General features: G+C 35.8%; 1 protein-coding gene across 4 annotated transcripts; it reads right to left on the bottom strand.

Annotated features, from left to right (window-relative positions):
- Smp_017080.1 (hypothetical protein) lies at positions 1-25,455 on the bottom strand (the record flags this gene model as incomplete). Of its 4 annotated transcripts, none has more annotated exons than XM_018790274.1 (11): positions 1-795; positions 1,254-1,685; positions 3,060-3,597; positions 8,163-8,773; positions 9,888-10,230; positions 11,794-12,446; positions 12,692-13,120; positions 16,239-16,801; positions 17,954-18,354; positions 20,109-20,706; positions 25,183-25,455. In XM_018790274.1, the coding sequence occupies 11 exons, from the start codon at positions 25,235-25,237 to the stop codon at positions 1-3; spliced, it is 5,418 nt and encodes a 1,805-aa protein (XP_018655636.1). The 4 variants fall into 4 exon arrangements, with proteins under 4 accessions (XP_018655636.1, XP_018655637.1, XP_018655635.1 ...); XM_018790278.1 differs by lacking the exon at positions 25,183-25,455 and adding an exon at positions 23,217-23,238; XM_018790276.1 differs by lacking the exons at positions 1-795; positions 1,254-1,685 and adding an exon at positions 1,721-1,766 and having other exon boundaries at positions 25,183-25,237.

The raw sequence follows: 25,455 nt of genomic DNA, 5'->3' as shown, positions 1-25,455 counted from the left end.
TTAGAAAATACGTAGTTTTTTCTCTTTCATTTGTTTATTTTGTATATTTACAATAGTTCGTTCATTCTCTTTTAATTGTATTAATTGAGATTGTAAATCATTAACTCGTTGTTGTGCTTGTTTTACAGTTAAACGATCTCGTCCTTCATTTCTTTTGATTGCATCTTGTGCTTTAGAAATTTGATTATGTAATCGATTAATTTGTTCATGTGTATGAAATAGTTTACGTTTTAAAATACTTTCATTACAATTTGTAAGAGAAATTTGAGATGTTACGGTATTCTTTGTATTATTATCAGTGTTATTATTATTATTATTAGGATGTGTTGGATTTTGATCATTTCTACTGGACGTCGATAATAATGCCATATTAATTAGATTAAAAACGCTTCCACTATGAGAAGTAACATGGCTTTGTGGTGTTTTACTTGACTTTTCTACTGCTTTATCACGACATGCAATGTTTTTTATACGTTTTCGAGATAACACAACATTGTCTAGAGAAGGTCGATGATTCCATTTGACATTATGCACTTGATACTTTTCAAGATTAGTGCATACAGGAGATTGACGACCTTGGTGACAGCGACCAAGTCCACCGTAACCTGGATAACCCATGCTTGCTAATAAACGAGAGCCTATTCCTCGAGTGTGTGCTTCCCAGTCACCAATGGAACTCTGTTTGTCTTCTTTATTAACATTGGGATATTCCTTATCGGTATCTAAATTTGGTGGTTGGTCTGGTAAAAGCGTATTACCGAAGACAAACTGAACCCGTAAACGACGTTTATCATACTGGAAAGAAAAAAATAACGAAGAGGCTTTTTTACTACTAGAAAGAATAACACATTAAACATGAAGAATATTATTTATGATACGGTTTTTTGTTATATAACGTATATCCTTTATTCTTGATGGGCATGTTTCACACTTATAATGTGGGACGGAGCGAAATGCTGCGTAGTATACTCGTTCTTTGGTACGCAGACGGATATCTTACCTACACCACAAGTGACGCAAATTGGCAAAGGCCAATCGAGTGATTGTTTCATGTCCGCTTCAAATTTCCGGGCACACAAAGACTTCACCGCAATCTATACTCCCTTTAACAGGAAAGTCAATTTATAGTCCATGTCATGTACGGTGTATTCTGTAACTTCCAGACTTCATATGTAAACAACTACAATTTGAAGTTATAAGTAATAGAAAAAGGTCTTGAAACATAAAATGCAAAAGAGCATATATTAACGAACCTGCGAACATGACTGCGATTTAGTCGTCTGTCCACTATTGATCAGTTCGGTGGAAGGTCGAGCATACGAAGTAGTAGAATCCAAATAATCATTAGAATCTCCTGAATCAGTAGTTGATGATGAGATATCACTATCTACAGAAATATCAGAGTCAATATCATCATCATTTTCTAATATATGAATACACTCTAGTGGCAAACTAGTTACTTTATCCTCCAAATTTCCGTACGATTGACGCTTCACTGAATTCTTTCCAGGTTGACTTTTAACATGACCCCATTCAATAACACAAGTGCCTGATTCAAAATCTGTTTGAAGAAGCCTTGCATAATGCCATAAAGAATTGTGATCACTGTTACGATCATTAGCTAGGCATGGTTGACCTTCCTGTAGATATTTTTCTGTATCTGGTTCATACCATTCTCCAATATCCTTTGAGAAGAAAAATCATAATATATGATTACTTCAGATTTGCATAGTTACAAATCTTCATATTTTGTGCGCACTAAGCAGCTGTAACAAAATTAGATGACACATTTACTACGTGATTTAAAATTGTAAATGAAATCACATATACAGATTTGTGATAGCAAATTAATTTGAAAACACAGGATCCCTAATTAATCATCGCACTTCTAAATATGACAAGGTGTGTAGGATTTGATGGTTTGATGCAAAGACAGAAAAATCTAATATACACTACAAACATTTGCATCGCTAAACTTAATGCAATGATAATGAGTGTAGATGTAACATTGTAATATATTTCTTCGATCCGTCAGTTAATCATACCTGCCATTTTAAATAACTCATAAATCAAGTTAATCAAAAGCATAATGGTGTCTTAGTCATATCTGAACCGTTCATACCAACCTAGATTGAGAGAATTAATCTTGTACGTTTGAATACGTATGTACATTGAAATTAATTAGAAATAAACAAATGGGGAGTTCTGGAAATAGATTTATTGATATTTATTTATTTGAACACATAAATATTGGTACAAGAGGGCACCGGATATATATGCGCCACACAAATCTCATTCGATTTGTCTGAGAGCTGTGATACTGCCCAGGTGCCCAAACTGAAACAGGTGGTTTTCTTACGGGACCACACCTGGAGCCTTTGACCTAAAGATCTGATCCATAAGGCAGTGGAGCATCGTGAGGAGATAAAGACCCATGGTAGCCAGTGACCAACGATTGATTAATACGCCATTTGTTCCATCAGGATACTGGAGCCCATGTGCACCATTGGTTTGGAATCAGGGTTTTCCAACTCCCCTAGCTGGACCCTCCGTGTTCACCAGAGATTTATTGACGAATGGTTAGTGAATACAAATTATTAACTAAACGCAGGTTTATTTACTCAGCTTTGATCCATATTGTATGTTTAATGGTTAATGATATTAACCAATGGCCTAAGTGGACTAAGATTCAAACTCAGGACTTATTGTTTGAAAGTCAAGTCATCTTACAACTAAGCCATCGCTTCAAGTGTGATTTCTATTAACTAGTTATGATGAATATCATCCAAACAAGTTGGAACAACTTAGGAACTTTTTAAGTTGTAGAGTACATTGTGTCAAACAGATAAACCATGAATTCGACACAAATACACCTGTGACCACTGACTAAAGATTGTTGAAAATAGGATTGAAACCATGAAAATCATGTGGATAATTTAAAAAAACCTTTAAAATTTTTCTAACTTCAATTGAATGTGGTGTCAAATAGGAATCAAACCGGTAACTTATCAAAAGCAATATATGTGCAATGACAACGCTTATACAGCCTATTTACTTACTTCAATGTTGAAAATCTTTCCATGAGAGCGAGTACAACGTATACCCCGATGACAGGTTCCAGTTTCGAAAAATCTTTCACAAGGTATTTCACTAAGACGTGTTGGGTGAGCCAATAGTACTCGTACTCGATCTGGGCTGTTTCCATCATGGTCCACAACTGAAAGGATTAGTGCATTTTGCCGAATAAATTTTCCAGATGAAGTCCATCCAGGAACACTACAACGTTGTCCAACTAAAGACTGTTCATTAATTGTTGATTCATCTGTTTGAAGTGAAGATCCTTGAACTTCATCATCTTTCTCTTGATTATCAGCAAGTATAGATCCAATTTCAGCTAAAAGTTGTGCTTTTCTACTATTCAAAAGTTCATGTTCTTTTAATTCAATCAACTCTTCCAAATCTTTTTTTAGATTTAATAAATCGGAACATTTTAACTGATTATTTTCTTCTACAAGGCATGTATTTATTTGATTAAGTGTTAGCTTCAAATTTTCAATCTCTTGTGATATTCCAGTGACTGACTGTAAAAAAATAATGCTATTCCAAAGTACATAATAATGAAATGTTAAATGAAAAAAATAAACTTTATAAATACATCAGTCAGTCACAACGTAGAACTTCATATGTACGTACGTCAGTTCAAGTTGCCATACCACATTAGCACAGAGATACAGTTATCGATTCATCAAATCCCATAGTGGTAGAAGTAGTAAGAGTTTAAGCAGTAATGTGAAAGATTAGGGTTTGAAGATGTTATTGAAGGAGCATAATCCAGTGAAATATATATATTCATTTGGATGATTGAAAATAAACAGCTTATCATATTCTATTTTTTCATGTTTACTTTAAGTTAGATACGCAATAATTTGTGGCAAGTAACGCTAACACATATGTGTTGTATATCTATATGGTAAATAAAACAGTACATTAAAATTGAACTCAAATAAATATCAAGTTCCTACGTATATTATAAATCCCCTTCTAGAAAAGTTTACGAGTGTTAATTTTACTATCTAACTGAATAAATCAAAGACAAATTCATCATTCTGTAAATGGTTAGTAAGTTTTATATCATATGGAAAACTGAATTAATATTTGACAGATTACTAAAGTAGTTGGAACTGAGCTAAGATATATATAAACATTCCATGTGAATATACTAATGTCAACTTATAACAGTTATCAAGTGGTCTATACAGCTTAACTTGTTAATCACACAGAACAGTATTACTCTATTATACGGTACACAGTTATATGATAAACGATTTATAAATTCAAATAACTTAATTTATCAAAAGGGGTTTGGTGGAGATTTTAGTAATTTTATATAGTTGAGATCATGAGTTAATTGAAGCTAAACCACTATGGAAAACCTGGAAGCATTGGATGGCCGTTTCGTCCTATTGTGAGACTCCTCATGTGCTCACTAGTGGCTGACTCCATGAGGTAATTCCTGGAGTTTTAGTGAGAAGCAGTAACCAATGGAGTTCAACCAGGTCTGTTGGGAGATATCAACTCACTGATGACATTGGTGAATGGTTTCTCAATTTCGTGGATCGGTTGAAGTTAGAAACTAACACCGTTGGCTCAGTGGTCTATCGGTTAAATGCTCTGGCGCGAGACCAGCAGGTCCTGGGTTCGAATCTCGCGAGGCGGGATCGTGGATGCGCACTGCTGAGAAGTCCCACAATAGGACAAAACGGCCGTCTAGCGCCTCTAGGTTTTTCATGGTGGTCTAGCTTCAATTGACTCAAGATCTCTACTCCTTAAAACTTAATTTATGTATTATTTTACAATATTGAATAATGAATTTTTGACTAGATCATCTAAGTTCTAATCAAAAGTCACAATATAATTTTAATTCTGTACGTTGTTTGACAATTGAATCATTAATTATTTCACTGAATCATATGAAAAGAGATAAGCACACATTTACTAGAACATTGTTACAATAGTAATCAAATTTTCTTTTGATCAAAATCAATCATGAACCTAACATAGAATATTCACTTAGAATTGTTTGTTTGGATCTTCCCATTGATGCTTAGGACTGCAACTGGTTAGTCACTTATTGGCCGTATGTGCATACTGTGTGTATTGCCTCGATATTACCTTAATTCACAAGGATTATAAGCAAAGATGGATAGTGGCTAGCAGTAGAATGGAGGATGCGCGTTTCGTCCTATTTGGGACTCGTCAGCTGGATGCACTTGCATTTCCGAGTTGATGTTCACTCTAGGATTCGAACCGCGTCCTGAATTCCATTGTTAGCCACTATTCATCTTTGCTAACATAGAATAATATGATGTTGGTCATCATCTTACAATATAATTGGATGATTGACAAGGTCATATTGACAAAAGATATACATGCACGTATAAATAGTGTAAGAGAGAGGTTTATGTACGATAAAACTACAAACGAAAGAATCAAAAAGAAATACGCATGTATAATAAGTAATTTATCTATTAAACACAAAACAGATTACAATGTTAGATTAAAGGTGATAGTAATAATAATTATCATTACTATCATCATCATAATAATAATAATAGTAGTAGTATATACACATATATATCTATATAAACGCATTAATGAATGAATACTATTTGTTATAAATAATTATTATATACATAAAAGAGAATGTAGACAGTACTAACGAATGCAAACTACCATACATAGATACATGCAATTGGTGGTCTTATTAATTTCAATATTACAGAACATAATTATGAACTTTATATATATGCACACACACACACACAAAATAATGAAGAAGAAGAAGAAGAAGTAAATATGATTAGATAATTAGTTATACAAGTAGATAGAAAAGAAAACAAAAACATCTAATCCAATACAATCCAATTATACACACAATAGTTGATAGAAAGAAAATCCTAAAAAAATTTAACAAATAGAAATATTATTTATACATAGCAACATTAAACTTTAGCCATTTCATATATGACATGTTGAAAAACATCTATGTAATGTCATATCTATATATATATATATGTAAAATAAAAATGCTGCATGGTAACATGACATATATAACACTGTACAATCTTATTTATTATTGAACATTGATGATGTTTGAAATAGATCTAAAAATTGACAAGGAAAAAAAAAAGAAACATTGAATATAACAAATGATTTATAGGGAATAAATAAATGAATAAATAGAAGGGCCCTTGAATGCCCTGGCCGACAGTGGGGAAAGTCCGCTCTCCTTCACCAAATGCTCTCACATGACTACGCGTATATAGCCTCTGCCACAGAAGTCCTACTCACTGCATTCTCGTGACATTACTGTTGTTTACGAAGCTGAGAGGACGAAAACCGAATGTCCGGCGCTTTAACCGGATTGATAGACACGGCAAGTCCACCTAGGGGAGTTGGAAAACCATGATTCCAAACCAATGGTGTACATGAGCTCCAGTATCCTGAAGGATCGAATGCCGTATGAATCAATCGTTGGTCACCAGCTACCATGGGACTGCATCTCCTCACGATGCTCCACTGCCTTGTGGGTTAGACCTTTAGATCAAAGGCTCCGGGTGTGACCCCTTAAGAAAACCACCTGCTTCGATTTGGGCGCCCGGGCAGTATCACAGCCCTCACACAAATCAAATGAGATTTGTGTGGTGCATATATATCTGGTGGCCCTTTGTACCAATATTTATGTGTTTAAATAAATAAATAAATGAATAAAAGTTAATACACACTGTGTTACAAATTAATAAGGGGCAAGATATTTTTTTAAAACACACACACTTGGATTAAGATTACTGGGGGGATGAAGTTGAGAGAAAATTTCCTCTCTTTTTAAATTATAAATAACCTTATGAACAACTGGTTGGGGTCCGCGTGACTATCGTAACCAATGGTTGGAGACTCTAGGTGACATGGCTCAGAATCGATCACAATGGCGTAGGTATATACACTCTTTATCTTCCCTTAAACCTTAAGATTAAAATTGCTTCATAACGTTCTTCCTTCCTATAATATATCCTTATATACAAACTATCGTTTATATACTACCACCACTAAATAAACTATTTCTATGAATCCGGTGTTCATCTTGTTGTGCTAATGAGGTATGGCAACTTGGACCGATGCATAAATGTGCCTGGTCCTAAGTTGTAGCTTACTGACTGACTAATGAACAACAACACAATTACACCATTAACTATCACCTTGAGTATTTACAAAATCTCAAAACTAATATATTTCAATCATAACTGTCAACTTGATTTGATGAATGGGTTTCCTTATTATCATGATTATTGACTGAAACATTTGTTTGGTTGGTCGAAGATTAATGTAATTAAGACAAAAAAACTTACGGTATAATATAAAATAAAGACGTATTCACTATTCATTTACATTGAGATACTTTTTAAAAAAAAAACAAAGATCTCCAACAGTACAACACACGAACTTTTCAAAAACGGATGAACAGGTTAGAAAATGTAAGTCTGGAAATATTACAATCATTTTGTGTTATAGATTTACAATGAAGACAGATGGGCTTACAAAAGTGTGTCATTTGTCTTAATTATTTGAATTTCGCATTTGTTAGTCACGATTCAGAGTTTTGTGGTCACTAATATACAACAAGTTTTTTTTAAGTTCAGAAACGGGAAGTGAAGAGAGTTCGAAGACTTGTATATAGCCTGCCAGTAAATAGTGATCTAAATTTGATCAAGACAATAATCTAATCAATGATCAATAATAACATTAATTAGGTAGTGATGTGAATGTGATTTAGTGATCAGTTGCTACTGGATTGCATTTCCTAATGTCGTTACATTTTCTTTCAGATTGGATATTAAGGCCAGGAGGGCTCAGTGGATGATTTCTTTAAAAAAAATATGCATTGGTTTGTATTTCTGGACAGTGTCGTGTCTCTTTTTAAATATAAACTTCAAATATTATCAAGCGTTCCACACTTTGATTGTACACTGAGACACATATCATACATTGTAATTTTAGATGGATTTCAAAAAGAACTGACGAAATACATTCAAATCACTCAGAATTTCTAGCTAAATAAATGATAAGTATTAAATATGAAAACATACCTGGAAATTCATAACTACCGAACTACGGAATAATTACTGGTCCCACCATTACATATGTTTCCTTGAGAACTCGTTCCTGGATAGCTATTTGGTGAATTTTTAATTAAGGAAGTTAGTGATTTTGAGCCTCTAGTGATTGCAACGTTATTTCGACGTCGAACTTGTCGGACTATAGGATTATGGGTCGGAAACCTTCGTGAAGATCTCCGTAAGGTAACTGGAGTAGATGAAGTATTGGAATCCAAATTGGTTTTCGACGATGACGGAGACAATGATTTACTAGAATTGTTGGAACTGTCTTCTAGCTCTTCAATTAGATTGTGAATTCCAGGACTGAAATGATGTACTAAATTTTTGGTGACGGAACTTATCCGCTGAATAGAGTCCAGTAGGTATTTTTTACGTTGAGAAATGCCTTTGATTAATTCAATAGCTATATTAAACTGACTAGCCATCTCGGATTCATCTGATTTTAATCCAGACTCTACAGATTTCACTGTTTCACTGACACCTTGAGATACACTAAGATGTGATGATGTAACACTCTGAGTAGAAATGCAATGAAGCTGGTCGGCTAAATCGGTCTCCATATTTTTTATAGTTTCTAATGTTTGCAACTCTGTGTATGCCTAAAACCACAGAAACGGAATTTCTATTAGCAAAAAAAACTTAGGATTATGAAAGCTTGGCTTCAATTCATATGTGCAAGCTGTCACTCCCAAACTAACATAGAGCCATAAGAAACCGTTATCTAACTGTGTATGGATACTAAAGATGCGACTTACATAGATTTGAAATGAAACTATGTCTCAACCATAGCGTTAAGGAGAGAACAAGTGATAAAAATTACTTCGTTCATTTTGATCATTAGATATGAATACTAGTTGATTCCATGGATATTGAGGACTTAATAGACAGACATTGACGATATATGTGAAGAATATGTTAAACATAAACTAGATTGGGCAAAAACTCCATTTAAAATACAATCTTTGTGTGACCGACATGCTCAACTACTTCAATCCCCCATGACTTGTCCTGAGGCACTAATTGGAGTTAGAGGAATCTCTCTAGACTATTTTTGGACCACTTAAACTGTTCAGATGACTATATATTTTGCCAGCATTTTTAAACCGCGTACATTTATCATTTGTGTACTCCAACTCGATAAGTCACTTGTGTTTTTCCAGCAGGTTATCGATCATGTAATGATGATAACATTTATAACTGACTTAGAACTTAGAACACGTTACCGACATAGTCATCCTCGAGCTCAGTTCGAAGAGATTTTATAGCTAGATTTTTTTGTGAACAGTGAGACACAAATAAAAATGTACTCTCACCAGAGCATGATAAGATTCTAAACATTCAATCTAGGAAGACAGTTTCCTACTGGCCTTGTCCTATGATAACTGCTAGGGATGCAATCTCTGTTTCCATGGAGCTTACTTTCAGTATGGTATACAAATTTGCAAACATAAGTATCATAATCTTACCAATTAGTAAATATTAAGAATGAGAACTTGGAATAACTTTAAATATAGTAAACAGCAGAGACAATGATTGGAAGTAGAAAGTTTTAAGTGTTGAGCTACGAGCGAAAGCCAGTGGTAGATTTAGATTTGAATTAAGGGGTTAGCTCATGAACTATTGAAGTATATATTTCTATACGCAAAAGCTGGTTTGTCTGACAAGTATTTCAAGTCGAATTATGAAAACAAGACTTTCAAAGATAATACTTACCAATAAATCTAAATTGTCAGCACAATGAAGAACTCGCCAACCTGTAATATCCAACACTGATGTGATGGTCAAAGGAAATCTAACAAAACCGGAATCTTCTTGCTCAGCACGTACCGCTAAAATATCTTGCACTAAGCGTTTCGCTTCATTTGACTCATAATTAGGATTCAAACTATTCATATCTTTGACTCCTCCTTTACTCTGAATGTCAGATTCGGCATGTGACAAATTCGTGCCAGTAACCAAAGAACGACGTCTGCGGCGAGTATTCTGCACACCACGTCGTGAAGAATCATCAGGATTGGCAGATTTGTGTTGTGGTTTCGTGCATATCTCAGAAAGACTGGAATATATGGGAAAAATAAGTTTATAATTCAAAAGATATGGAGGCGGAATAAATTATTCATAAACAATTTTGAAAAATAAAGATTCAATATGCATGGTTTGGAAAAGATACTTAGTCTCGTACTATCAATATTGAAGAAAGCCTTCTGCTCACTCATGAAATCCTGACAAGAAAAAGTTAGGTACATACTTGGAAGAACATGCTGTCTATCAAATACCTTAAATGAAAATTTCCGACAGATAAAAACAGTGTAAAGCTTGTAACAGTCAACATTGACTTACTACATATCAGTATATCGAAAGGAAACCAACAGAGGTAAAAAAAACAAAGCGAAAGAGTAATGGCAGCAGTAGTGAAGAATCACAGTAAAGACGAAATGGATGGGATAAATAGAAACTGGAAACGTAAGATACAGAATGTGGTGTTTAGGACGTAGAGTAAAATGATTTAGTACCACATCCTTGAAGTTACCAACCAGAAGACATGGACGTCTTCGTACACAGTGACTCTTCCAAGCCCTAAGATGGAGTCCTTAAGGCAAAAGGAAATGAGGCGGACATCAAAAGAATGAATAGTACTTGGAAGCAACTGAATAGGTGAGTTCAGGTCAGAGTTGGTTGGAAAATCTTGGTCAACGGTCCATGTTTCACGATGGGCAACAAGCGTAAGAAAGTAGAGTAAGTCTTCATGAACTGATATATTTATGCCCTTCTGAACACCTCCAAATCTTCGTTCACCTCTTCTATGTAACCTCGTACATGACGTGATGACTTAATATAGAAAATAAGTGTCCTACCCATAATAGTCAATGAACAATTACATCCTTATTAGTTAACTTTCAACTTGTAGTCACACTACACTTGGCACAGGTATTCCTTATTTGGTGGTTTCGCTATAGCCAATCAGTCAATCACAACGTAGAACTTCGTACGTACGTACATCAGTTTGAGCAATAATTTTGAAGACAATTAACCTAATGTGAAATGTAACACCTTGCACCAATACACACTTATTCCAAGTCCCATGAGGTCTGGGATTAACTAATTGATTAGTAATTTCAAAAGTTTTGACTACCAACTTAAAGATGATCATCAAAGAAAATAAGGGTGTAGTTATGCTCTTGAATATGATTAGAATTTAGTCATCAAATACCAACCGATTTTTTTTACGTCTATGACCCCTACCAAAATGAGTTAAGATATAAAAAAACATTGATATCCCTACAATAAACTAATCAGTAAAATTATAATTACTAGTTGATAGAATTTTATGGCTCCCGAAGCTTCTAGGAGTGAAGCAGAATTGAAATTTGTGACTTGAATAGAACATCTGAACCTTCATACAATTTTTAAACGAATCTGAAAATCCATAACGTCTATAAGGACACATTTTCAGTACATAATTCATGCTAATGTGGTATGGCAACTCGAACTGATATACGTATGTACGAAGTTCTACGTTGTGACTGACTGACACAATTTACGAGAGGAAATCTTATATAAAAAAATAACAGTATTATCAAAACATGAAAATATAGGATATCAAGTAATTAAAACTCACCTGAGAAAGTGAGAGCTCTTAGAACGACAAGGAACACTCAACCTACTATTTGATAATCCACACTTTGGATTAATTAACGGCCTTGGAGGTCTTCCATTAAGTATCCATTCACGACCATCAACAGGGTCTACAGTCCATAAGATACCAGCTTTTGATGGTTTATTGCTACTGTGGAAATCATTTTTAATGGTAATATCATCAGCATTTTGACATTCATTTTGTTCCTGTTCACCCTTAATTTTCTTACGTGGTATATTGTGAATAGGTGTAGTCAACTGTTTTTCATTTAAAATCTTATTACCACAATCAGTGAAGTCATTGTTAAGTTCAGAATTATCTCTGCTGGTAGTAGGATAAAAGTAATTGTGTTTTTCATTTGAATTCAAGAAGTTTCCAGCATTGGCCTGTTTTGAATCATCTATGTTATTATGTAACCATGAATTTGAAAGAGATAATTCAGAATGGGTTGAAATTGGATCAGACTTCTTCAGATCTGTATTATTCATATGGCTAACATCAGTCGTTGATTCATTTTGAGACTGTTTCAAGGATGAAACAAGGTGATGTAAAAGAGGATTCGATTCAGAGGCACATCGGAGTGGTTTACTAGCCGGATTAATGTACTTTGAATCTTCGGAAACTGACTTAGGAACCTAGAAAAGATATTTCAAAATTTTAGTAGCTTGATTCCACACAAGTTTTACGAAAATACAATGTTGTACAGCACTATATTTTATCAGGTATTTCAGTCCCTGTAAACCATAATGTACCCTTGCAAACAACAAATCAACAAAAGAATTTTAAATATTGACAATATTCTGAAATCTGTTTTGTTAAAGTACCAACATGCACATAACTTTTAGGTCATTAAAAATGCCTGAATTTTAGTTCAACTTACATCGGATATTGAATGTAGGCTAGTTGGAAGAATATTATGACTAACAACTTGTAGACTCTTAGATTCTTGGTTTTCAGTCATGACAGTAGGACTAACATTTGGTTGTGGAGATCTAAATCGCACCTGCAGAACACCGTTTGTTGGTCCGGAAACTACAACTGGACTTATGATACTGGAAGCAGAACATGTTGACTCACTTCCTGAACTAGAATTCGACGAAGTAACAGTAGTAGTGCTTAGAATCGGATAAACAGAGGTGGTCAAAACATACACTGCAGCAGTTTGTGTTTGATGAATATCCGCAGACTGTGAGCAATGTGAACTGGTTATACGGTGTCCACCAGAAGATACCATCTGTGATGGAGATGTGACCATAACCACTGAATTATCACCTGTACTTCCACGAGTCCCAAGACTTCCAATAGATGACTGAAAGCAGGTAGTATTTAGTAAAATAGAACTGTTATTGGGAACAGAAGTAGTAGTGGTGGAACGTACTGACACTAAACGTATACCCATAAGTCCGCTGTTGGACGGACTAACGCTAGTTGCACAGCTGACGGAAATGGTTGTGGATGTATTCTGGAAAAAATAAGTGGACAACTTTCTGATTACTTTGTAGAAAAATCAATTTAAAACATTCTAGGAAATGGTTGTGACCGTTTTGTCCATTATGTGTTCACAAAGAGAAAAAAATCGGTAGGAATTTGAATGAGAGAAGTGGATATTGTTGGGACAACGTAAAGAAATGTGTCTGAATTTTCTCAAATAAACAATAAACTATAAATCTGTAGACAACTAGTTCAAAAACACTCAACTCAACAAGTTAAACAGTAATACTAAATAATGAATGCGGATAAATTTATCAATCACCTAACTTGGCTACCTGAAAACTATAAACTTAATGTCAGTAGCAGTCACCGTGATGATTCATCAAAATACTGGTACTACTACTTGTTATGACTGAGGACACTACGGTTTATATGTTACGGTATGACAGAACGGAAACTAACAATGCTCGGCGCGAGGAAGAATAGTAAGATGACAGATGAAGAGTTTACCGTGCACTAATCACAAATTTCCAACTGATCAAAATAACAAAAGCCACAATAAGATATATTTCATTAAATTATCTGGCCATTAATTAAATTTAAATAGATCAAACTGGATGTAGTTGACACTTAATAATCAATAATTTAGTGTAAGTATTACTTACTTACATTGTCAAACGCTTTCTAATAGTCAAGGAAGTTAATGTATGGTGACGAATTTTATTCAACTGATTGATCAACAATGATCCGTAGTGTCGCGATTTGATCTATGCACGACCGACCCCTATGGAATCCGGCCTGTTGACCTCCAAGTTGGACGTCTATTGAGCTTTTCATTAGGTTGGTATCAGGGTAGATGCTTAAAATTTTGGTGAAAATCCGCGACGGATGAACTTTGACAGAGTTGGAATTAAGACGCTTTACTTTTCGATGACATACTATTTTGATTTGAAATGTAAATGACTGAATTCCAACTCAACGCTCGGTATGAGACCTAACAATCTGGGGTTCAATCATTAACAGAATCGTGGGCATTATTGAAGCTGATTCAAGACGAAAACTGTCTCAAAATAATGACTAAAACTCTATAAACCAATTAACCAAGAAACATTATCAATAACTTATTGAATAAACTATAGAAAAATTATTTTAGTGGGTGTTTATGGACGGAACCCAGTAATCGAGTCCAGGTTTGTGAACTTTCATTTGAAACACCTATATGAAGGTTGGTGGTACCGATTGGTTGTATAGATTAAAATATGTGAAGCTGAACTTGAAGTTAACAACAAAACACTTTACCCAAAAAACAATCGCTCCACTATGAAATAGTGTTAACAACTGTTATAAACATCATACTGTGGGGTGCGCTACGAATGTAAGTAATATGTAGCAGGAATTGGAATAGCTTACCAGCAGAAGATTGAAATAAAGAGGAAGGAAAACAGAGTGATCGGAACAATAACAGGATTGGAATAATGATAGAGTATGTAAAGGACAACACAAGAAAAATTTACAAATAATGTATTTGATGTGTGATTTGCATACTTTACAAAGGCACTGTGTAACTTTGCATAAAATAATAAATTGGTCTTCCCCACTATACTATTGGAAATACTCAAATATGTCTAACAGTTTTCTAGCTTACCCGATAGACAGAATCCACTGATACAGGACCTGACTTGATAGAACTTCCTGAGATATGTGGTGAGTGTGTCACTTGACAGCTGTACACAGGTTGTGCAAACTGATGTGGTTGAATAGTTGGTTTGGCCACGGCAACCAGGGTAGGTGTTGATGGTAATACGCTGCGACATCCCGACACTACAGAATTTAAACTAGAGGAATTTACTAGACTACTCAAACCGACTGTAGTCGATGTGGTCGACGAGACAACCGAAACTGGAGTAATCATTACAGATGAGAAAGATGAAGCGAGTTGCTGCTTACGTGCTCTCTTTCGACTTGGTTGAGAAAAAATAGATGAAGTTGGGAGGCGATGAGAACTAATGCAAACAGAGTTATTTTGAGAAAAGTTTGAACGGGTATGCGATATTGAAGAAGTTGAAGCAGATATCGATGGTTGTAAAGGAGTTAATTTGGCTGGAGCAATATTGACCGGTAAAATATGTGGTACCACAGATGTGCTGGACGAGGTAGAAGATAACCCCGTGTTTCCGCTTAAATTGAATGGTTTTAAAAGCGATGTAGGACCCATAACCGTACTAGTATTTGGTATATATCCAACTGCCGAAGGTCCATTAGCCTATATGTCACAGAAAAATTTAAAAGTTAGTCAGGTATAAACCATCGACAATTACCAAAGTATTGAAGGTATGTGTGTGTGTGTGTAACTTTCATAGTTTGTAGCTGTATGTTAACAATATTCTGAGAGCATCCAATGTAATAATGAAATATTTACTAAAAGTCACTATCTAAATAACATTGAGAAATTTTTATATTTCATTGGTTATTCAAATATTATAGCAACGGAAGTAATCAATATAAATGTGATTGCTTTTCCTGAAATATCTCAAATCAAATGGAAAACGGAAGCTGATTTCAGGTATTACTTTTTTTGGTATCAATCAAAACACATTTCTAACCACTAATTAAATCTATTTTTGCACCATTATTAATTCGTGAGATCAGATGTAAAATTGATTGACACCCCTTACAAAGTGACTAACTTAACACATATATATTCAGAAAGGAACCAAAACTTAGTTCAAAATTCAGAAATCATATACCTAAAGACAGGTTACATAAAACTTGTGTTGTAATTACACGAAAGCATCACCCGACAAAATCAACCGCATGTCGTAACGTTGGGTGCAATAAAAAAAACTGATCACAAAATCCGATTGATGCGCAATCGACAAAATGCAGTCGGACGATCGAGTGTTACAAAATGAGAAGGTATAAAGGTAATAAAATATTTTCAACTCCAATCTATGAAGAATTTTTATTTGATAATTAAAATATGATTGATTACTTACACGAACTATTAGTGGAGAAGTAGGATTGGAAGAATTTATTTGCCGGACAGGATTTGTAAACATTCCTGTAACGTTTGTACATGTTGTAGGAGTACTATGAACATTTGAATTTGCCAAGTTGAAGGCCAGCACTGCATGATTAGCTGCACTCAAGGGTAAAGATGGACCTGTATTTGATGAACTTCCAGAAAAACTTCGAAGAGACATCATCAAACTTGGATTTAAAGATGAAGAAGTCGCTATAGTTGACTGAACAGGTAAGTCAGATTGAGTTTGAACAATCAAGGATTGTGAAGACTGAATAGCAACAACATTACCACTGGAAGGAGACATGAACGAAACATTAGGACTCACTGTCAACCCTGACCATACACTACCTGTATTTGCTATAGATGGTCGAGTTGGAAGTGCTCCAGTCTGAGATAAAGATGTCGGGAAAACAACAGCACTATTTCCAGAAGTGGATACAGTGCATGTGGATTTAGTAGTCGCACAAACTGTAGATGGAGGCGTAATCAAACGAACAGTAGCAGATAGTGGTGTGGTAAAATTAACCAATTTCGCTGTAAGATAAAGGTATAAATAAGAATTTATTATTCTTATATATAATCACACTTTCCTGATATTTGTAATACAAACTACGGACTTACGCTTTTATGTTGAGCACAGAAAAGTATATGATTGTTTTGAAAACAGTCATATATCCAGCTAACTTTTATAACAACAGATGGAGAGTATGGGATTCATGATGATAATGACGGATATTTCAACCAGTAACTCCAAGTAAAACATTTACAGGACGTACCTCAAAAATTGCAATCCAATTTAGTAATCGAGTATGAGTAATCTTTCTGGTTTTCTGAACCACACTTAGAATAAGAAGCGGATATATAATACCTGGATTTCCAGACTAAAGTACGACAGTTCGACAATGTGGGACCCAAGATGATCAAACTACTAAATTGTATCTCCTCTACTTGAAGAGATGTAAATATTAAAGGTCTAGAGTTTGGTGTAAAAATACTAGTACATTTCTTGATTATTTTCGGGTATCTAAATGATAATTAATTTTTACATAAATTTTGTGAAATGTTGAGTGCGACAGACGAACAACATTTGACAACTGACATTGTTAGATGACAGAACACCTTAGTACTCAGAGATAAATTCATGGAGAAGTAGCTTGATGGTCAATGCGTTTAACTTACGGCTAATAAGTCCCAGATTCGAACGCCATCCCCATTTACTTCGACTTGGGCAACAGAATAGAATAATTACTCATCGCAATCAAGGTATGACTTATACCTAAGTGCCTGATGAATGAGTTTTTAGATGTGTTTACATAAGCTTTATATTCAAAAGCAAAACTTTGCGGTATTTCATTTTCTCAAACAAAGTAAACTCTGTACAGTTTTTACACCGAAATTTAAGTTTTACACAAAAACGATCTCATATGTGGGTTTGCAGTTTACGAGTAATTAATCCCTTATTTCACTCATTTTACTTTCTAAACTAAAAAGGATTAGATTATCTTTGTCAGCTAGTGATTAGTATGATCCCTAGATAAGTTATTTGGTAGTGCATTTGAAACCCAAAGAAATTATACTTTTGTAGACATTTGAATCCATATTAAAAGGCATTATCGTCAAGTTACGCATTTCGGAAAAAAGTGAAATCTGTAGAAATTAAGGGAAATACTAGACAAGTATAGTTACTTTTTGATGTTTGTGGAGACTGTGTATTTATTTGATCATGGAAAATGATAGCGGGATTCGATAAATTGGTGGAACTGGAATCAGATGTACTCATCTTACTGGGAGATACAGTAGTAGTTGAAGTTGTTGGAGTCTCTATCAAAGATGGTGGGTTTGAAAGGTTTTGAGATTTATGAATAAGTACACGTGGAGTTGAGCAGAGAGTAGAACTCATGAGCAAACTGCCAGATACAGAAGTCGGTGCAGGAAAATTTATAGCAGTCACACAATGTGATCTTTGAGACTGGAGTGGCAACGTAACATTTGTTGTAGGAGTTTCAAACACTAGAGGGCAGGCACTTGAATTCACTGTTGCAGTCGTAACCATAGAGCTACATTGCGTTGACGTATGGGTTGCGAATCTATAAAAGGAAAGCAACAGAAAACAAATATAAAAACTGCTACAATATTTCCGACTAGCCATGAAGTAATTCACAATGGAAACCCCTAAGGGCATAAATTTACGGAAAAAAGCTTCGAATACTACATAAATGCAATTCGCATGTATACTAAAGGAGTGCTATAAAGGGTAAAATATCTAACTCAATTACGGACTAGCTGTCTATCAGATTCTTTTTGAATTAAGTTTAACACATTGAAAATTTTCAGTAAGTGCAGTTTTTATTTATTAATTTAAACACATAAACATTGGTAAAAGGAGGCACAGAATAGACATGCGCCATATAAATCACTCGACTTGTGTGAGGGCTGCGATACTGATCAGGTGTCCAGACCGAAACAAATGGTTTTCTCAGGGGATCATACCCGGAGGCCTTTGACCTAAAGGTCTAATCCATAAGACAGTGGAGCAACGTCAAGAGATGCAGTCCTATGGTAGCCTGTGACCAACGATTGGTTCATACGCCTTACGTTTCCTTCAGGATACTGGAGCCCATGTGCACCAATGGTTTGGAATCAGGGTTTTCCAACTCAGCTAGATGGACTCTCTGTCCACCAACCCGGTTAAAGTGCCGGACATTCGCCTTTCATCCTCTCAATTTCGTTAACAACCATGCCACGAGAAAGCAGTGAGCAGGAGTTCCCTGGTAGTGGTTGTATGCACGTAGCCATGTGAGAGCATTTTGTAATGGAGAGCTAACTCTCCCCATTTTCGGCCGTACCAGGGCATTTGGGGACCAGTAAGTGCAGGGTTAAAAATAATAGACTGTTCGATAGGTGACCAATATAATGATCTGGTACTCAGGGTTTATTAAAACTTGACATACAATTTATGCAGTGGGAATGATGATCTCAGTTATGGATCACAGACAAATATTTTGTAGGATGTCCCAAAGCTGGCTTCATACGAACTAATAAACATAATCAAACAGTATTTATTGTCCTATTATACACTCATCCAATCTGGATAACTTAGTAAAAGCAACTTAAGCCATCATTCCAAAAAAGATTGTTCGGATTCTCGAAGTATTAGTTTTCCAGAGATTTCGAAAATGAGTATTCATTACAGCTTTTGACCGAACATCTCAAACCAGCTAACACTAAACAGAATGTATTATAATGTCGAGCCACTTAGACCTGAGACAGTATTGTAGCTTGTTCGACACTACAGACCACATAAGATCGAAGTCTGTCGCAACTCAAACAGCTTACTGGCAGTGTCTCACTGTGATAAGGGTCCAAATCCCACGGAAGGAAGCAACGCCATTAGAATCGAAGACGCATCTTGTAGAAGAGTTCCTGAATGAAATACAGGTTTGCAACTGATTGCCTAGTCATCTAACATCAGAAATTTTAGAAACATTTAACTGGTCCGCCTCCCACAGAGACAAAATCTAAATCCAAAACATTTAAACATACTAACATACTACCACCAAAATAATGATGATGACAATACAAATAACGAAAAACTGAGGCTCTTGAATAGACAATATATGCCAACAAAAAGCTGTGTGGGATATCTGAGCCCTGGTACACCTTAAGATATGAGTCCGATTCCCATTAACACAGAAAACCTTTACTTTCTTCGCAGTAAAACACTATCGGCTTTGGTGGTATTTGACAAAAACTTCTGGAAAAGACCTAAATATTGAACAAATGTTTAAAATACGTAGTAAAACATCTTATTAAAGAAAAATATGTTACGAGGTGAACAAACCTTAAAGCAAGTGTTGGTTGTATGTGGTTTGGAGCCTGTGGAGATATGACAACAGAAGCTACTGACGGCGATGTGGAACAGTTTTTATTGATTAATGAAGCAACTAATGGAGTAGAAGCTGTCGTAACACCAGATGTACTTAGCCGCGATGGACTGTTTAGAACATTCGGTACTGACAAACAGGATGCAGTAGTTGTGACACTTGGATGCAAAAAGATACTCTGACTTGATGCTGGCGCAACACTAGAGCTTCCTGAATAGTTCCCTAAGTGAAGTTGTAATGGTGTCGGTGCACTTGATGTTGACGGAGGCAATGTAGATGCGGCAGCCAATATCAAAGGGAAGAACTGATTGGTAGAATTAATGGGAGATGAAACTGATGTAGCCGACATATGTAAACTTGAAACATGTGGTAAAGGCGTATTGGCCACAGATGCAGTGGTAAGAGCAGTAGGTTGTATTATTGTTTGATTTATCAGACTAGACAAAGGTTGCTGGACGCTAAGCAATACACGTGGGAAAAATGGTACTGTTTTTGATGAATTGGAAGAAGGGTTTTGCAAAATGGAAGTACATATATGAGTTGGACGATCTGGTTCTAGAGAGGAATACACAAAAATAGGCAGCCATTAAAAAAACCACATGGTAAGGATATAAGTATGATTAAGTTATTTCTTTACAGATAGTATAATTCAAAACAGAAACTCCGATAACTACTAGTGAGAAACGCACCAGATGCAAAAAGGATACATATATACATCACATAAAGTTTATCTTAAACCTGTTTTAGAAACTACACATAGAGCTTTTACAAATTATTTAGAGAAATCTGTTTTATAAAATTCAGGCATGAAATGTCACAGAAATACTGCCTTAAAATAACTCTGATTCTTAAGGAAAACTATTATTAAGCCTGGTAACTGTATAGTTTTATAACCGAACGCTGAATATACAATTCAATTACAAATATTTGTAATGGGATATTAGACCTGAAGAATTAGAGTATTTCGCAAAACGCGTGTGAACTATTCCACTGAGATCTATGCTTACCAATATAAGTAGGAAGTGGAAAATAAATGTAAAATAATCTCCTTTATTACATACTTCACAGACAAGGGTAGAGCAATGAACCCAATGTGACCAAATTGACTTTAATTTATCTGAAGTCCCAAATGACAGTATTCATAACTCACAATACGGAGCAAATTCTTTAGCTGTAACTACTTAGTTTTCAAATAACAACTACAAAAACCCCTAAATTATGCTCGGAAGTGCTTTAATACTACAGACGAGATGGAGCCTTGAATAAATAGATTTTGATGACTTTAAGCAAAGGAATATTTATCCAGCTGGTAAGCCCTTAATAAAAACCGTACCGAAGAGCAATACAGGGCAGAGTACTATATAGGAAAGATAAGAATAAAGCTTAATGGGTGGTTGTCAGTCCCACTGCCTCATGATTAGCCTACGAAACCAGTACTTTTCAATTATCTATGCTACGATGTTCTTCATGTTTATTGTGTTCAATGTTTTCGCTTATAGTCAAACCATTTTACAAGAAACAGACCTATTTTATTGTCCAGTTGTGTTGATTTGTTAATGATTATTTTTGAGCTCGTGTGACCAGCTATCAGTCGGTCATGCCACAGTATGACCATTAATCAGCATTATTTGTTTCTTAAGACCATGAAGCACAACAACACTTCACGGTACCCTTTCCCTTGATAGATAGAGCCAACAGAGGACTTGGTTTGACTGAGGGACAAGTTAGGATTCCGAGCATGATATGATGCAATAAGGCGATTAACAGAGCCTTGATGAACACAAAAGGATTTTGATCTTATAGCCAAGTCGAGCTCAGCTTGGTGTTTGTGGGAACGTTAGTTGCAACAATTAGTTGGATGTAAAAATGTTTATATTAAAAAAGCCCAATATAAGTTAGTCGTAAAAAAGGCGATGCTTTTTGACAACCTTGGCCAGAAACTTAAGAAAGACCAATTTTTGAGGTCACTGCTTAACTAAAAGATATTCGAAAGAATACCTCGGGGTGTTCAACGAGCGAAAGAAACCTAAATCTAGACTCCAAAAAGTGTGGGTAGTGATTAGACGTGGTGGATGCCCCCAAATGCCCTGGTACGGTCGAGAGTGGGGAGAGTTAGCTCTCCCTCTCGAAATGCTCTCATATGGCCAGAGAATATATAGCCTCTGACAGGGAAGTCCTACTCAGTGCCTTCTCGTGGCAGGGGTGTTGTTTACGAAATTGAGAGGACGAAAAGCGAATGTCCGGCACTTTAACCGGGTTGGTGGACAGAGAGTCCATCTAGCTGAGTTGGAAAACCTTGATTCCAAACCAGTGGTGCACATGGGCTGGCTCCAATATCCTGAGGGAACAAATGGCGTACGAATCAACCGTCGATCACCGGCTACCATGGGACTGCATCTCCTCACGATGCTCCACTGCCTTGTGGATCAGACATTCAGGTCAAAGGCTCCGGGTGTGGCCCCTTAAGAAAACCACCTGCTTCAGTCTGGGCACCTGGGCAGTATCACAGCCCTCACACAAATCGAATGAGATCTGTGTGGCGCATATGTATCTGGTGCTTCCTTGTACCAATATTTATGTGTTTAAATAAATAAAATAAAATGGTTGAATATTCGCTCCAATGTGTTTCTAAACATGAGAACAAAGACAGTGAACGTAGTCACCCATTTTCATTTGGGGTCTCTGTTTTAATTTCATGGTTGGTAGGCTTTATGCCTTGCATCACCCTGATCTGAGCTAGGTCGTAAAATACAGATGAGGAAGGTAGGTCGGATCAGTAACCTTAACGTATGGATGCGGACGGATGACATAGAATAAATTCAGTAAATGTAGTATGATCACGCTTTGCTTTCCTGTCCTTGAAACCCCGAATTTAGCATTAATCCATAATCTACCTTTTTTATTTTCATTCGAACTATAATTTTCATGTTTGGCTTCTCACTAGACTTGACAGAATTTATATCCAAACCCCCATTTTGTTGACTCCCTTTATCAGTGTGTTGATTTAAGGGGTGGTAGCTTAAAAAGATATGTATATTTTTCGATTAACTTTACAAGATACTCACAGGACTGAGAAAAACCATCATTGAATAAGTAGGGGTTCAGTTTCTCCCTTCAAGTAGTCGGCGTAGTATTACCCCAATTACTGGAAGACCTTAAAATACATATGAATGTCGAAGGAAATACATAAGCAAGTGTTAACACAAATCTAGTGGACAATTATCTCTAAACAAATCCTTTGTTTTACTTCACAAGCATGATTTACGAATTGTCGCAAAGTGATCTGTCCTGACTTTGAGACCCATACAATGTATGTCTGATAAGATAATATTATAGGAAGACCGCGACTCACTAGATGAATGGTTGAATAAGCGGACATTGGAAATCGGTGATGAAGATAACGAATTGTAAAGGTTCATACAACTATGCAGTAAGCGGAATAGCGATAATCTAAGTAATGAACTATAAGGATTTAGACGCTTTAACTACCAGTGCGGATTGAATTACGAATAAATATAAGGTTCCCGCTGCCAAAGGCTTTAGCATCTTATTAACTATTCGTAAGCCACTCTGATAAATAAATATTCAGGAAATGAGGTGAGACTACAATGAATAGATGAACCAATCTGATCTATTTTTAATTCCTAGTTCCAACTTATAAGTCTAACGTCCGGTCTCGGTTCCTCACATCAATTAATAATCATACTTCGATCGTAGTAAAAGTTTGAATTTTCTCAAGGACACGGCAGTACTGCTCGAAAGTTGTTCATAAATCATAATTCCTCAGGGTATCATACCTGGTATGTGTAGGACTCCATTTGTGATATATGACCCGGAGTCCTTACTTCAGGTATGAAGCAAGTATGACAAAATGAATCAAACGGCGAACGACCAGAATGAAGACTAGCTGACCTACCTAATGAAAACAGACCTAGACGCCTCAAACCACTTCCGTTATCGCAGGTTACGATGTGATTTAGTACTGGCTTAAGTGAGACTAATTTATGGATGACATCTGAGCGACACTAAAAATACCTTGAGAATGTTTACGTACATAGTACGGCCAAATCAGAGTTATAAGCCAGTATGAGGGATTAGTATTAATATTTACAGTAGATGTTTAGGAATTAGATTTAGTGGTTTCATCACGAACTAACCCCAGTTATAATGCCGAAACGATATTTAGTCAAATAGATGAATTGATTTTGCGCCAAAATCGAACTGTTATCTGGATCTGTTTGGTCCATCCATAAATTATAGTATCGCCGAGGATTATAATTTATGGACGGACTAAACATATTTAGGATGACAGGTTTCGATTCATTGATTTAGCTTAATAGTTTTTGACATTTTAGATGTGATGAAAACCCCAAGTCTAATTCCTAACCCTAACCATCAGCAGTAAATCTTAATTTCAATTCCTTCCACCAGTTTATAACCCTCGTACAGCACTAGCAGGTAGGTGGACGTTTTCAAGGTCTCTTTAACTTCACACAGACCATCCTTAAATAAGTCTCGCTGGACCCCCTAATAAGACTCGTAATACTAACATCCACTGATACATTGACAGCGAGGTTTGATCTTTGCAGTACTACAAATACTGAGAATTAGTAGGGATGTATTGACCTCTGTACACTGTAAACTTCAGCCTCATAAAACTGGGGGAAAAACTAGCACCCAAATAACGACAGGTTCGAAGCCGACTTGACAAGTGCTTAACACAAAGCTTAGTTACCATAAATTAACCTTGGAAGTTAGTTAAGTTCAGAATTGAGATTAGACCGTGAAAATTAAACTCAAAAGCAGCTGATAAAAAGTCAGAACCTACGCAGTCAATTTCAGGTCAATAAGACTTTGAGGCCGACTCTACCTTATTCAAGGCAATCAGCATACCTTAGAACATCCATGAGCTATATATTACACACATTACCATGGACGGTGTTCATGTAGGTAAGCTACGAAGTTACGTCACACATGGCAGTAAATAGCATACGCCAGTCATAAGAACAAATTATGCTAACTTTGACTAACCTCTAGCTAATTTACCTGCTGGCAAAACTTGGTTGATATCGTTGTCAATATCCATATATAACAGGATGAAGTCACTTCAGTTGGACGTCCATTATTTATAATCCAAGAGTCCGTAAGCCAAGGTGTATATATGGCAGAGCGACGTCAACATATCAATACTTTGGACTATCAACAGTATGAACGCCAATCGTTGTATGGGTCTTGACAACACAAATTTATGTTACAAACAAACCCCGTCCACAAACGCCAAAACCGAAAGCATCTTTGACCTTC

Source organism: Schistosoma mansoni, chromosome W, assembly GCF_000237925.1.
Source record: "Schistosoma mansoni strain Puerto Rico chromosome W, complete genome".
Lineage (NCBI taxonomy): Eukaryota > Metazoa > Platyhelminthes > Trematoda > Strigeidida > Schistosomatidae > Schistosoma > Schistosoma mansoni.
The sequence above is the reverse complement of the archived record's forward strand: the minus strand, read 5'-3'. Positions and strand labels throughout refer to the sequence as shown.